Genomic DNA, 12,836 nt, shown 5'->3' with positions numbered 1-12,836 from the left:
TTTTTTTTCCTTCTGGGTAGAGGTTTATCAATTTTATTATCTTTTTAGAGAAGCAGCTTTTGGTTTCATTGATTTTTCTCTATTGATTTTCAATTTTCTATTTTATCCTTTTGGTTTTTTACTGATTTTTTATTATTATTTTTATTCTCCTTGCTTTGGGTTTCATTTGCTCATCTTTTTCTTTTAGGGTGAAAGCTGAGGTCGTTGGTATTTTTATTTTTTTCTAAATCTAATATAGGTGTTAGTGTCATAAATTTCCCCTAGATACTTATCAGCATTCTGTAAATTCTGATGCATTATGTTTCTATTTGATTCAGTTCAAATTGCTGTCTAATTTCTTCTTGATTTCTTTGACCCATGGTTTATTTAGAAATTTATCAGTGTTTTCGAAATAGTTGAGGATGTTTGTGGTGTCTTTTTGTTAGTGATTTTTAATTTAGTTCCATTGTGGCCAGAGAACATACTTTGTATAACTGGCATCCTTTTAGATTCCTTTAAACTTGTTTTGTGTTCCTGAATGGTCTGTGATAGTATTTCAGGTGCACTTGAGAAGAATGTGTATTCTGTTGTTGCTGGGCGGATTGTTCTATAAATATCTCAAGTAGTTCCTTTGGTTGATAGTGTTCACATTTTTTATATCTTTGCTGCATTTTTGTCTACTTGTTATGGGAATTATTTATACACAAATATTAAAATTTCCAGTTATATTTTAATTTGTCTGATTTTCCTTGCATTTCAGTAAGTATTCGTTTATATGTGCTCTGAAGCTCTATTATTAGGTGCGTAAGTGTTTGGGAGTTTTATTTCTTTTTGATAGATTTAATTCCTTTGACATTTTGACATGCACCTTCTTGAGTCTCCATGTTTTTCTTTGTCCTGAAATCTATGTTGTCTGATATTGATATAGCCCACCTTTTTTTTGGTTTGTTGTTTAACATGTTATATCTTTTTTATTTTTTTACTTTTAACCTTTTGTGTCTTTATATTTAAAGTGTGTTGCTTGTTGCCATTATACAGTGCACAAGGACTCTAATATCTCCAAATTCTCACCAGAATTTATTTTCTGATTTTTCAGTAGTACCCATCCTGATGTGTGTGAGGTATTATCTAATTCAATATATTAATTTTTTCTTTCTAATATTAGTGTTTTGACCCTTAATGTTTAATGTAATTTTGACATGATTGCATTTAAGTCTACCATTTTACATATTTTTTTCTCATTTAGTTTCTCTGCCTCTGTTCTTCTTGTAATTTTGATTTTTTTTTTTTTTTTAGTATTTATTTAAATTTCCCTATTGGCTCTTGGGGTATCTCTTTGAATAATTTGTTTTAATATATATTACAGGGATTACATGTACAATATACTTAACTTTACAGTCTAGTGTTTTTACTTCTTGACAAATGTATAAACCTTGCATCCTTTATAGGTTTATGCCCACCTAACTCTTTATGTTGTAATTGTCATGTCTATATATATTGTACCCCACCAGGCAGTGTTGTTAGTTCTGCTTTTAACAGTCATGTATATCTTAAAGAACTGAAGAGGGAAAAAATGATTTTGTATATTTACATTATCTTTTGTGAAGCTTTTCTTACATTCTGAAGATTCAGATTCCTCTTTGATATCACTTTTTTTTTGGCCTAAGCAACTTCTGTTAGCATATTTTGTAGAGCAGGTTTAATGGAATACATTATGTTGATTTTCTTTTATCTGTAAATGTCTTTATTCCTGGCTCATTTTCACTGGGTAAAGGATTCAGGGTTGACAAGTCTTTTTTTTTTTTTTTGACCGGTAAGGGGATCGCAACCCTTGGCACGGTGTGGTCTGCACCACGCTCAGCCAGTGAGCGCACCAGCCATCCCTATATAGGATCCGAACCCACAGCCTCAGCACTACTAGCGCCGCACTCTCCCTAGTGAGCCACGGGGCCAGCCCAAGTCATTTTTTTTTTTTTTTTAAATTTTTTCCTTAAACCTTTCTGCGCTGTCTTTTGTTCTCCACAATATTTGATGAGACACCTGCAGTCATTCAATTATAGTCATTCATTGTTCCCCTTTCTGTAATATGTCATTTTTCTCTGCTTTCAGAATTTTCCATTTTTGTTTTTCATTGGGTTGACAATAATGTGTTTTGAAATTTTTCTTTTCATTTATTCTCCTTGGCATTCAATGAGCTTCTTAAATCTATCAATGTATGTCATTCACCAAATATATTTCCACAACTTTTTAGAGTTTTTTAAAACCTTTTTTCTCTCAATTTTAGCTTAAATAATTTCCAATAATTCATCAAGCTTAGAGATTCTGTTTTGTCATTTCCATTTTGCTATAAGCTCACTGAGTTATTTTTTGTTATTTTAGTATTTACATATTTCAATTGTATAATTTCCATTTTCTTCCTTTTTTTTCCCTATGATCATATTTTCTATCTTTCCCATCATGTCCAGTGTGTTTTTCTAAAGCCTTTCTCTTAATACTCCAACATCTCAGTCATCTTGACCTTAACAACTGATGTTTGTCTTTTTCCCAAGGGTAGGTCACATTGTTTTTTGTTTTGTGGGGGGGTTTCGGCAGCTGGCTAGAAAGGGAATGTGAACCCTTGATCTTGGTGTTCTAACACTGTCCTCTAACCAACTGAGCTATCAGCCAGCCTTTAGGTAACATTTTTTAAAAATTTATTTCTATGTTGAATAATTTTGAATTATATCTTGGACATTGTGTTATATTGCATCAGTTCTGGGTTCTGTTGACTCTCCTGCAGAATATTGATATTTTTATTTTAGCAAGTAAAGTAATAACAAAAGGTGTGTTGTTTTGTTTTTTTTTTTTTTAGCAACAAAATTTAAACAGTAAGTTCTCTCTTGCTGTTTTTGGGTAGTGGCAATTCTCACTTAGGTTTTCTTAAGTTTTTGCTACATTGTTTTGTGTCCTCGTGCACATTTGGTTTGGGTTATGCTGAGAATTTTACTGATCCATACCTAAATTAGGAGATATCCTTCTTTGGGTGTTTCCCCTTCATGATTCTTCTGATGCTTTCCAGTTAGGCAGTGGTCACTCTCATGATTCCTATAGCTAGAAATATGGTGAGATTTCCGTGGTGTTTTCATAGCTACACATTCTTTACTATAACTGAGACCCATCCTTGAGGCAAGAACTTGAGAGAAAGAGGGAAGAGGGTAAGAAACTCAGCCTATTCTGGGTCGCATTTTGAAGTTATGACTTTCTTTCCACAATCCCCTGTTTTTATTTACATTTATTTACCATCTTTATGTGGTGATTTAAAAAAAAAAAATTTGTCAAGTATTTAGTTTCTAAATCAGAGAAGTGAATGGGATATAGGGGGCCTTATTCCACCATAATAAAACTAGAACTCCTTGAATTAACTTAAGGAATTATGTAATGGTGAGAAATAATTTTTTCTTTTGTATCAATATTGATGTTTCTATTTCTTACACTACTACTATTTACATTTTTTTTTCTAGTCACAACTCTGTAAGCCTTTGAAATGTTTCATTTTGGCATAAGATTAAAAGGCTTTGGGGGGCCGGCCCGGTGGCGCACTGTAGCAGTAGCACTGTAGCTTGGGAAGCGCGGCAGCGCTCCCGCCGAGGGTTCAGATCCCACATACAGACCGGTTCCCACTCACTGGCTGAGCGAGGTGCGGGGGCAACACCGAGGGTTGCGATCCCGTTGCCGGTCCCGGTCCGGTACGGGCGCGACACTGAGGGTTGCGATCCGTTGCCGGTCACGAAAAAAGACAAAAAAGAAAAATAAAAAAGGCTTTTTGTATTCCCTTTCTAAATTGTCCTTTTCTCATCCTATATATAGATATAAATATTGAGCAGTTACAGGATAGGTAGTAAAATACACTTATTATATCTGTCTTTTCTGGCAGCTTTTTATATTTTGTGCATGACAATTGGTCTGTTTAGATTTTTTTATGGTCAACATTGATGAACATTTCTAGAAAAGTATTCATTATATACTTTCGAAATTCTTCATCTGTTTCTTATTTTTTTCCAGTCTCTTTTTTGCCTAGTATTTCACCTAATGATTTGTAAGCACCCTCTTTATTTTTAGTAAAATATTAAATTATTCTTTTTTCTAACTCATTACATTCTGCTTTTATCTTTATTTTTCAACTTTTTCATAGTTTACTCTTTATTTCTTAAATTTCAGGTTGTGATCCTTACCTCATTTCTTAAAATTTTTAGTGCAGTAAGTATTTAAATCTTTGAATTCCCTCACTGCTGGTAGTGAATGCCCAAGACTATGATGTGTACTTGTATTGTAATTTACTGTAGTTTTTTATTTCAGTGTCTTATTTTCATACTGACCCATTATTTATTATGCAGAGGACATTCTGTTTCTATATAGAAGGGATTTTATTGTCTAATATTAATTTTTGTTGTTACTGTATTTTGGAATTAGGGTTTTTTTTTTTTTTTTTAGCTTTTTGTACAAGTCATTTCCCACTAATTCAGCACTTTTGAGTGTCCTAAGGTATTGTTTTATATAGACTGTAGACTATTATTCTCCAGTCCACTTCTACCAATTTTTTTCATGTGGTTCTTTGCACTCTTTCTTTCTTTTTATTCTTTTTAAATTTTATTTATTTTTTGTCAGCTGTCCAGTATGGGGATCTGAACTCTGGATTTTGGTATTATAATACTGCACATTTACTGGCTGGTTTCAGCACTCTGTATACTCCTTCATATAATTCAGGTCCCCTCTTTGCCTAAACTCCCTGAATATGTAGCATTTATAAGCCTGGTGTATATATCTGGTATATGTCTGAAAATTCATTGAAATAGTCTTCCGAGGATAACCAGAATGGTTGGCCTTGGTTAAAGGGGAAAAGTAGGGTAAAGGACAGGGGATAGTGAGAGGCTGGTTAATGGACACAAAATTGCAGCTAAATAGGAAAAATAGGTCCTATTGTTGTACAGTCGACCCTGGAATAGATAATTAATAATGATTTATTGCACGTTACCTAGTGACTAGAAGAGAGGAGATCAAATGTGTACATCACAAAGGAATGATTAAGTTTTGCAAAAGACAAATATGCTAATTACCCGGAGTAGATCGTCACACACTGCATACATGTATTGAAATATAACTCTGTACACATAAATATGTACAATCATATGTTTAAATTTAAAAAAGGGGAAGGAGTAGAGTGGACCTGAGAAAAGTTATGAAGGAATAAATCAGATTGAACATGTGTAAGATCAATAAGCAATAAGAAAGTCTCATGATAAGATAATAAAAACTCTCAGTATCTTATTTGATCTGTAGAGTTAAGAGAAGAACACATGACTGTTCTAGAAGGGAGTAAATTACAATTTGGGGAACATCATCTGAATTTTTCAGGGGGATTATAATTGAAAATTATCAAGTATAAATATTCTTTTTTACTTGATACTTGTACAAACATTTTTTATAAAGAAGTTGTGATACACCTGGCCAGTACTATACCTAGAGCTTATTTTATATATCTTTTACTAAATCTGGGTTCATAGTATTGTATTTGTACCTACATATATATTATAGCCTTATGTATGTATGTGTATATATGTTCTTTATATATGTAATAGATCTTTGCAAAAACCACAAGCAGGTCTGTGTGTGTGTGTGTGTGTGTGTGTGTGTGTGTTTGTGTGTGTGTAAATAGATTTTTGCAAAAACCACAAGCAGGTCTGTGTGTGTGTGTGTGTGTGTGTGTGTGTGTTTGTGTGTAGAGCTGGTTGTTAAATATTCACCAGCACTCCACTGCATAGACATCATTTTCTGAACTCTTCTTTCAAATTTTATAACTGTATTTTAGAATTCTCAACCATCTCTAGTAGGTAAGAATTTCAAATTTCTCTTAATTCTACAATAGGATTTTATGTTTTCTGTTCCAGGAAACAAAATGTTTTTCTTTCATTTCTTTCAGATTTGGAATCAAGGTGTGAAATAATCAGCAATGGACAAATTTACATTTATAGGAAACACTCATCTCTTACTCTGTATCATAGAATTCTTAATGGAGAGAAGCCATATGAATGTAAGGAATGTCACAAAGCCTTTAGTCATCTTACACACCTTACAGTACATCAGAGAATTCATACTAGTGAGAAACCCGATCACCATCAAGAGTTTGAGAAGACCTTTAGTCATCTTACAGACCTTGGAGAACATCAGAGAATTCACACTCGTAAGAAATCCTATGAATGTGAAGAATGTGGGCAACCTTTTAGGAATAACCATCAACTTAGTGTACATCATAGATTTCATAGTGGTGAGAAACCTTATGAATGTAAGGAATGTGGGAAGACCTTTAATGTTTATGCACGACTTAGTCGACATCAGAGTATTCATACTGGTGAGAAACCCTTTGAATGTAACAAATGTGGGAAGTCCTTTAGGCTCAAATCAGGCCTTAAAGTACATGAGACTATTCATTCAGGTGAGAAACCCTATGTATGTAACGAATGCGGGAAGGCCTTTCGTCAGTTTTCACATCTTGCAGGTCACAAAAGAATTCATACTGGAGAAAAGCCCTATGAGTGTAAGGAATGTGGGAAGGCCTTCAGATGTAGGTATCAACTTACCATACATCAGAGAATTAATACTGTGGTGAAACCTTATGAATGTAAAGAGTATGGAGAGGCTTTTAGTAGTAGTCATGAACTTACTACACATCATCAGTGTGTTACTGTTGAGAAACCCTATGAATGTAAGGAATGTGGGAAGGCCTTTAGTGTGTTTGGACGACTTACTCGACATCAGAGTATCCATAGTGGTAAGAAACCCTTTGAATGTAACATATGTGGGAAATCGTTCAGGCTCAGTTCAACCCTGAAAGTACATCAGAGTATTCATACTGGTGAGAGACCCTATAAATGTAAGGAATGTGGCAAGGCCTTTGCTCAGTCCTCACACCTTACGCATCATAACAGAATTCATACTGGTTACACACCCTTCGAATGTAAAGAATGTGGGAAGGCCTTTCGTTGTGCCTCATACCTTGTTAGACATGAGAGAATTCATACTGGGGAGAAACCCTATGTATGTCAAGAGTGTGGGAAAGCTTTTAGTTATAGCCATAAACTTACTATACATCAGAGAATTCATACTGGTGAGAAACCCTATGAATGTAAGGAATGTGGGAAGGCCTTTAGTTTGTATGGACAACTTACTAAGCATCAGAGTATCCATAGTGTTAAACTCTTTGAATGCAACAAATGTGGGAAGTCCTTTAGGTTCAGTTCAAAACTGAAACTTCATCAGATTATTCATAGTGGAGAGAAACCCTATGTATGTAAGGAATGTGGGAAGGCCTTTCGTCATGCCACAAGTCTTGTACAACACGACCAAATTCATACTGGTGAAAAGTCCTATGAATGTAAAGAATGTGGGAAAGTCTTTTGTCATGCTTCACATCTTGTTAATCATGAGAGAATTCATACTGGTGATAAACCCTACGAATGTAAACAATGTGGGAAGGCCTTTCGTTGTTCCTCATATCTTGTTAGACATGAGAGAATTCATACTGGTGAGAATCCCTATGTATGTCAAGAGTGTGGGAAAGCTTTTAGTCATAGTCGTGAGCTTACTATACATCATAGTGTTCATAGTGGTGAGAAACCCTTTGAATGTAACAAATGCAGAAGGTCCTTTAGGCTTAGTTCAATACTTGAAGTACATCAGAGAATTCATACTAGATAGAGACATTATGGCATCTGACATAATGTACTTTGTTACATATATATGCCTAGATGATTTAAAGTATATGGGAAGATATACATAGGTTATATGCAAATGCAATGCCATTTTATATAAGGGACTTGAGCATCTGATGTGAGCATTTGCATATAACCTATGCACATATATATCCATATATACATAAATGTATGTGAGTATATGTCACACCTATGTAAATATATGGCATATACATATACCAAACACAATACACTATGTCAAATACCACTGAATAAATAATTTGAATAAAGATGATATGGGAAGGTTTTTAGATATGATTCTGTTCTTATTAGGCATCGATTTTTACTGATGTGAACTTTTTGGAATGTAAATGATATGTCCAGTTTTTTAGTTATGACTGAAATGTTACTCAGATTCAGAGAATTTATAATGTATTTTTGCATAACATAAAACCTTTTGACATTTGTCTGTTTATGGATTATCAGAATATTCATAGCAGAGGGAAAGAGAATGTAGAATATCATTATTTGTGGTAATTTTGATGGAGGCTGATGAGATAGACTCTATGGGTTTAATGAATTCAGAAACGTCTCATGAAACTACCCTTTTTGAATTTGAATTCATTGTGGGTAAACCTATATAATAACTAAAAACCATTTGAGGGCCTTCACTCAGATCTCTTACCATGAATCCAGTAATTAATCCTGGAATGAAATTCAGAGGTATAGATTTAGAAAATGTCAAAACTGTAAAAATAAAAATCATTTACATTCCTTTTGCACAATTGAAAATCAATTAGGAATTAACCAAAGATTATCCACATTTTAATTTTTGCAAATTTTTTATCACAAAGAATAAGAATAGTGTAGCAGTATATGTTAATATATTATGACATTATATTTCTCTTATACATTTGATGTATGCAAGTGTTATGGACATTATGATGTTTCCCTCCTAAATATATCGGTGCATTCTCTATAAAGAAGGACAATTTCTGCTCAAAGTGCTATATTATCACACATGAGAAAAGTACTAATAGTTATCTACTCGAACATCTAATTCATATTCTAGTTTTTAAAATTTTCCCACGAATGTCTTATATAATGACTTCTTTTTAAAGTTGTGTCTGGTCCAGGTTTATGGATTTGATTATTATGACACTAATTCTCTAGAAGAGTGGCTAGCAAACTCTGACCTACAGAGCAAATACAACCTAACACCTGTTTTAATATTTTATAGTCACACTACTACACACACAGTTTATCTTGGCTGCTTTCTTGCTATTGTTAGAAAGTTGAATGATTAGGACAGAAGCTGTGGCACACAAAAGCTACAGTATTTACTACTTGACCTTTCCAAATGGTTTGTCAGTTCCTCATTTACAATAACATGTCTAGTCTTTGTGTATGACTTTGGCTGTTTTTTTTCCCCCACATTTTTTTATTGTTAAATAAACACACATAAAATTTAGTATCTTAACACTTTAAGTTCTGTTCAGTGATACTCAGTACATTCATATGGTTGTGTAACTATCATTATCCATTTCAAAAAGCTGAAATCATTATGGAAAACACTATGCAGGTTCCTCAGAAAACTAAAAAATACAATTGTTGTATGATCTAGCAATTCCACTTCTAAGTATATATCCAAGGGAATTGAAGTAAGTATTCTGAAGGGAGATCTTCACTGTCTGGTTAATGCAGGATTATTCACAATAGCTAACGTATGGAAGCACCATAGGTGGCCACCATTGCTTGAATGGAGGAAGAAAATTTGGCATATATATACAATGGACTACTAATCACCTTTTTAAAAACATTGTAATTCTGTCGTGTGCAACAATGTGGATGAGCCTGGAGGATATGCCATGAAGAATGCAAACTCATTAGCAATAGAAAATAGAATGGTGGTTACCAGAGTCTGGGGGGGTTTGGTAGATGGACAACAGGGGGATGTTGATCAAAGGGTAGGAAATTTCAATTAGACAGGAGAAATAAGCTTTAGTGATCTATTGCACACCATGGTAACTAAAATAGTAATCTATATTTCAAAAAGTCTGGAAGTATCCTGAGTGCATCATCTTTTGTCCCCATGGAGTTGGGCTGGGCCACCCTCTTAGCACATGGATGTGCTCACCTTATCAGAAGCTCTTTGAACCTTGTACTTTTGGGATTTTTATGGAGAGTTCATCACGAGTGCATGATCAATTATTATTAACTGTATCTAGTCCCTATCCTCTCTATTATTTCACAGGCTTGTATCTTGTTGAGAATTTTTGTGTTAGCGTTCTTAAGTGATACTGGTTTGTAGTTGTCTTGTGTTGGCTTTGTCTGGCTTTGGTATCAGAATACACATTCTTAAGTGTACACAGGCTTGTATCTTGTTGAGAATTTTTGTGTTAGCGTTCTTAAGTGATACTGGTTTGTAGTTTTCTTGTGTTGGCTTTGTCTGGCTTTGGTATCAGAATACACATTCTTAAGTGTACGTGAGACCTTTTCCAAGAGAGACCATATGTCAGGCCACAAACAAAGTGTCAGAAGGTGTAAAACTCTGTTATACAAAATATCTTCTCCCACCACAACAGGGTAAAGTTGTAAATAACAGAAGGAAAACTGGATGATTCACAGATTTGTGGAAATTAACACACTGTTAAACAACCAGTGGATCAAAGAAGAAATCACAAGGGAAACTAGAAAAAACTTGAGACAAATGAAAATTAAAACCCAATATACCAAAAACAAAGGTCACAGCAAATGCAGTGCCAAGGGAAAATTTCTACCTATAAATCCTTATGTTAAAAAACAAAATACCTCTAAAAGTACATGTTGGTGACTTGGAAATGAAACCAATCTTGAACAAAGGTGAGGTGGGAATCTCCAAGCAGGATCAACAATTCTCAAGATGGACCTAGATGATTCAGAAATTATGCTGTACTTAAGCTTAACATTTATTACCATGAAACATACAGATTAAAATGAGGAAGAAGGGACATGGGCCAAAACTAGGAGAAAACCACCACAAGCTTCCCATTGGAGTTGCTGATAGCTCTTACTAAACACATTTATTCCTATTCAGAGTTTACCTTACTAAATTGTAAGCTGCTACTTATAAGAATAACCTTAAAGAAATATGTATAGAAATACACAAAGTACATGAACAAGAATGCCCAACAGATATTTTTGATAACCAAAAATTAAAAGCAAAAATCTAACAGTAGGCAACAAGTTAATTGTGCTGTATGATGACAAATATGTCATTGCTAATTATGATGAAGGTGGTCTGGATTAACCGATGAAATATTTTTTTTGAGGAATTAGTAAGGAAGGCAAGTTTAAAATAATTATAAATACGTTGGAAATGGTAACTTGTTAAAATTTAGGACGTTGTGTCATCAGATTTTCTAAACAGGAAGCTGAGCTACTACTAGAGTTCATAATTTTAGTGTCTTGGTGTTTTCATCAATAAAATGAAAAATAAAAATGACTTACTATCTACTTTATAATAATGATAAAGTATACATAAATATAAGCTAGCTATTTTTTATTACAGTTGAAGACCAGCACATGGTCACTTTGTTATGAAGGAAACTAAGTAGTGCTGTTTCTTTTTTTATAGTATATTTGTGTTTCTCATGCCTGTTATTTAAAATACTAACATGAAAAATTTTAGGACCTTGGTTTGAGAATTCTTTTCTTCCTAATAAAATCCCAAAAAAAAATCAGGAAAATGAAAGATGAGGAAATTTTCCCTTTCCCTAGCTGAGGTAGCAGGAGAGAAACAGATTTATCAGTTTATCATCAAAGAATGTGATCTGACCAAGAGGCAAATTAAGAACATTAGTAAGAGGCTGAATACCCTTATTTTGTGCATTAATGGCATGTGTTTGAATAAAGTCATTACTGTCTATTATTTTATTATATACTTTACCTAAAAATGTTTAGGAAGACACCCCAAGATTTGAGATTATTGCAATCTTTTGTAAAACTTACCATAAATCTCCCTTTAAAAATTGAATTCTGAGGGGTTCTGAAACATTTTTTGTCATAGTTACTAGTTAGATGCCCTGATTATTAATTTGATGGTATTTCTACTCTTTAACAAGTATAAATATCTGAAAGTTTTTCAAGCAAGAAATTCTCACTTCCCTCTTACATTTACATACACAGATAAATAAATCCACAGTAATTCTTCATTCCTTGTCTCCTTATACATTAAATTAATGTGATTCTGTTCTACAAAACAAAACTACATACCCTTAAAGAAAAAATGGAAAAGCATATTGATAGTGTAGCTCCAAGTGCTGGAAATATTTAACTTTCTTTTTCATAGGTCACTGGGTACTAAGTTTCTGCAACAAGCCTACGTGAATTGCATCAACAGAAATATAACAGATATTTCAAAATATATTTTAAAATGTTACACAGCAAACAGTATAGGAGTTGTTCATTGCAGTAATTATAAAAACTGATTAATCTGGCATGAGAAATCAGTGCAATTGATACAAGGTATACCTACAGTCCTTGAATATTCATTAGTAATATTTCCACAAGAGAATTAAACACAGCCAAGATTCTAGTGGAATAAACATAATACAAGTGACATTTGCATATTGATCACAGAATGCATGAAAAGTAGAACAGTGTTTGTTACACAGTAGATAATAAGTGTAGCCTCAATACTTCCTCCCCTTCAAAAATGATTAAAATATTTTCTGTATGGTCCATGCAACATGTCTTACAAAACTATTAAATGCGTGGGCCGGCCCAGTGGCGCACTCAGTAGAGTGCGGTGCTTGGGAGTGCGGCGGCGCTCCCGCCGAGGGTTCGGATCCCATATAGAGACTGGTCTGCTCACTGGTTGAGTGCGGTGTGGGCGCGACACCGAGGGTTGCGATCCCGTTGCCGGTCGCGGTATGGGCGCGACACCAAGGGTTGCGATCCCGTTACTGGTCACGAAAAAAGACAAAAAGGAAAAAAAAAGCAAAACTATTAAATGCGATTCAATGTACAATTTTCTTGTGTCTTAATGTTGATAAATATTGCACAGTGTACATTTTGCTATATCTATAATTTTATTAGCTGCATAATATACAGCCATATGCATTATTTACTTAATCATATCCATATCCTGAA

General features: G+C 34.0%; 1 protein-coding gene across 1 annotated transcript in view; it reads left to right on the top strand.

Moving 5' to 3' along the window:
* The window catches only part of ZNF607 (zinc finger protein 607), a 27,954-nt gene extending 20,157 nt beyond the window's left edge, over positions 1-7,797 (top strand). The window contains exon 5 of the mRNA XM_008594917.1: positions 5,936-7,797. Within this exon, the coding sequence (XP_008593139.1) occupies positions 5,936-7,710 (1,775 nt within the window). The 3' untranslated portion in view covers positions 7,711-7,797. The remainder of the gene's footprint in view (positions 1-5,935) is intronic.
* The last annotated feature ends 5,039 nt before the right edge of the window (positions 7,798-12,836 follow it).

The sequence above is a fragment of the Galeopterus variegatus genome, unplaced genomic scaffold, assembly GCF_000696425.1.
Source record: "Galeopterus variegatus unplaced genomic scaffold, G_variegatus-3.0.2 Scaffold11862, whole genome shotgun sequence".
Taxonomy (NCBI): Eukaryota; Metazoa; Chordata; class Mammalia; order Dermoptera; family Cynocephalidae; genus Galeopterus; species Galeopterus variegatus.
This window is presented reverse-complemented; position numbering and strand designations above follow the sequence as displayed.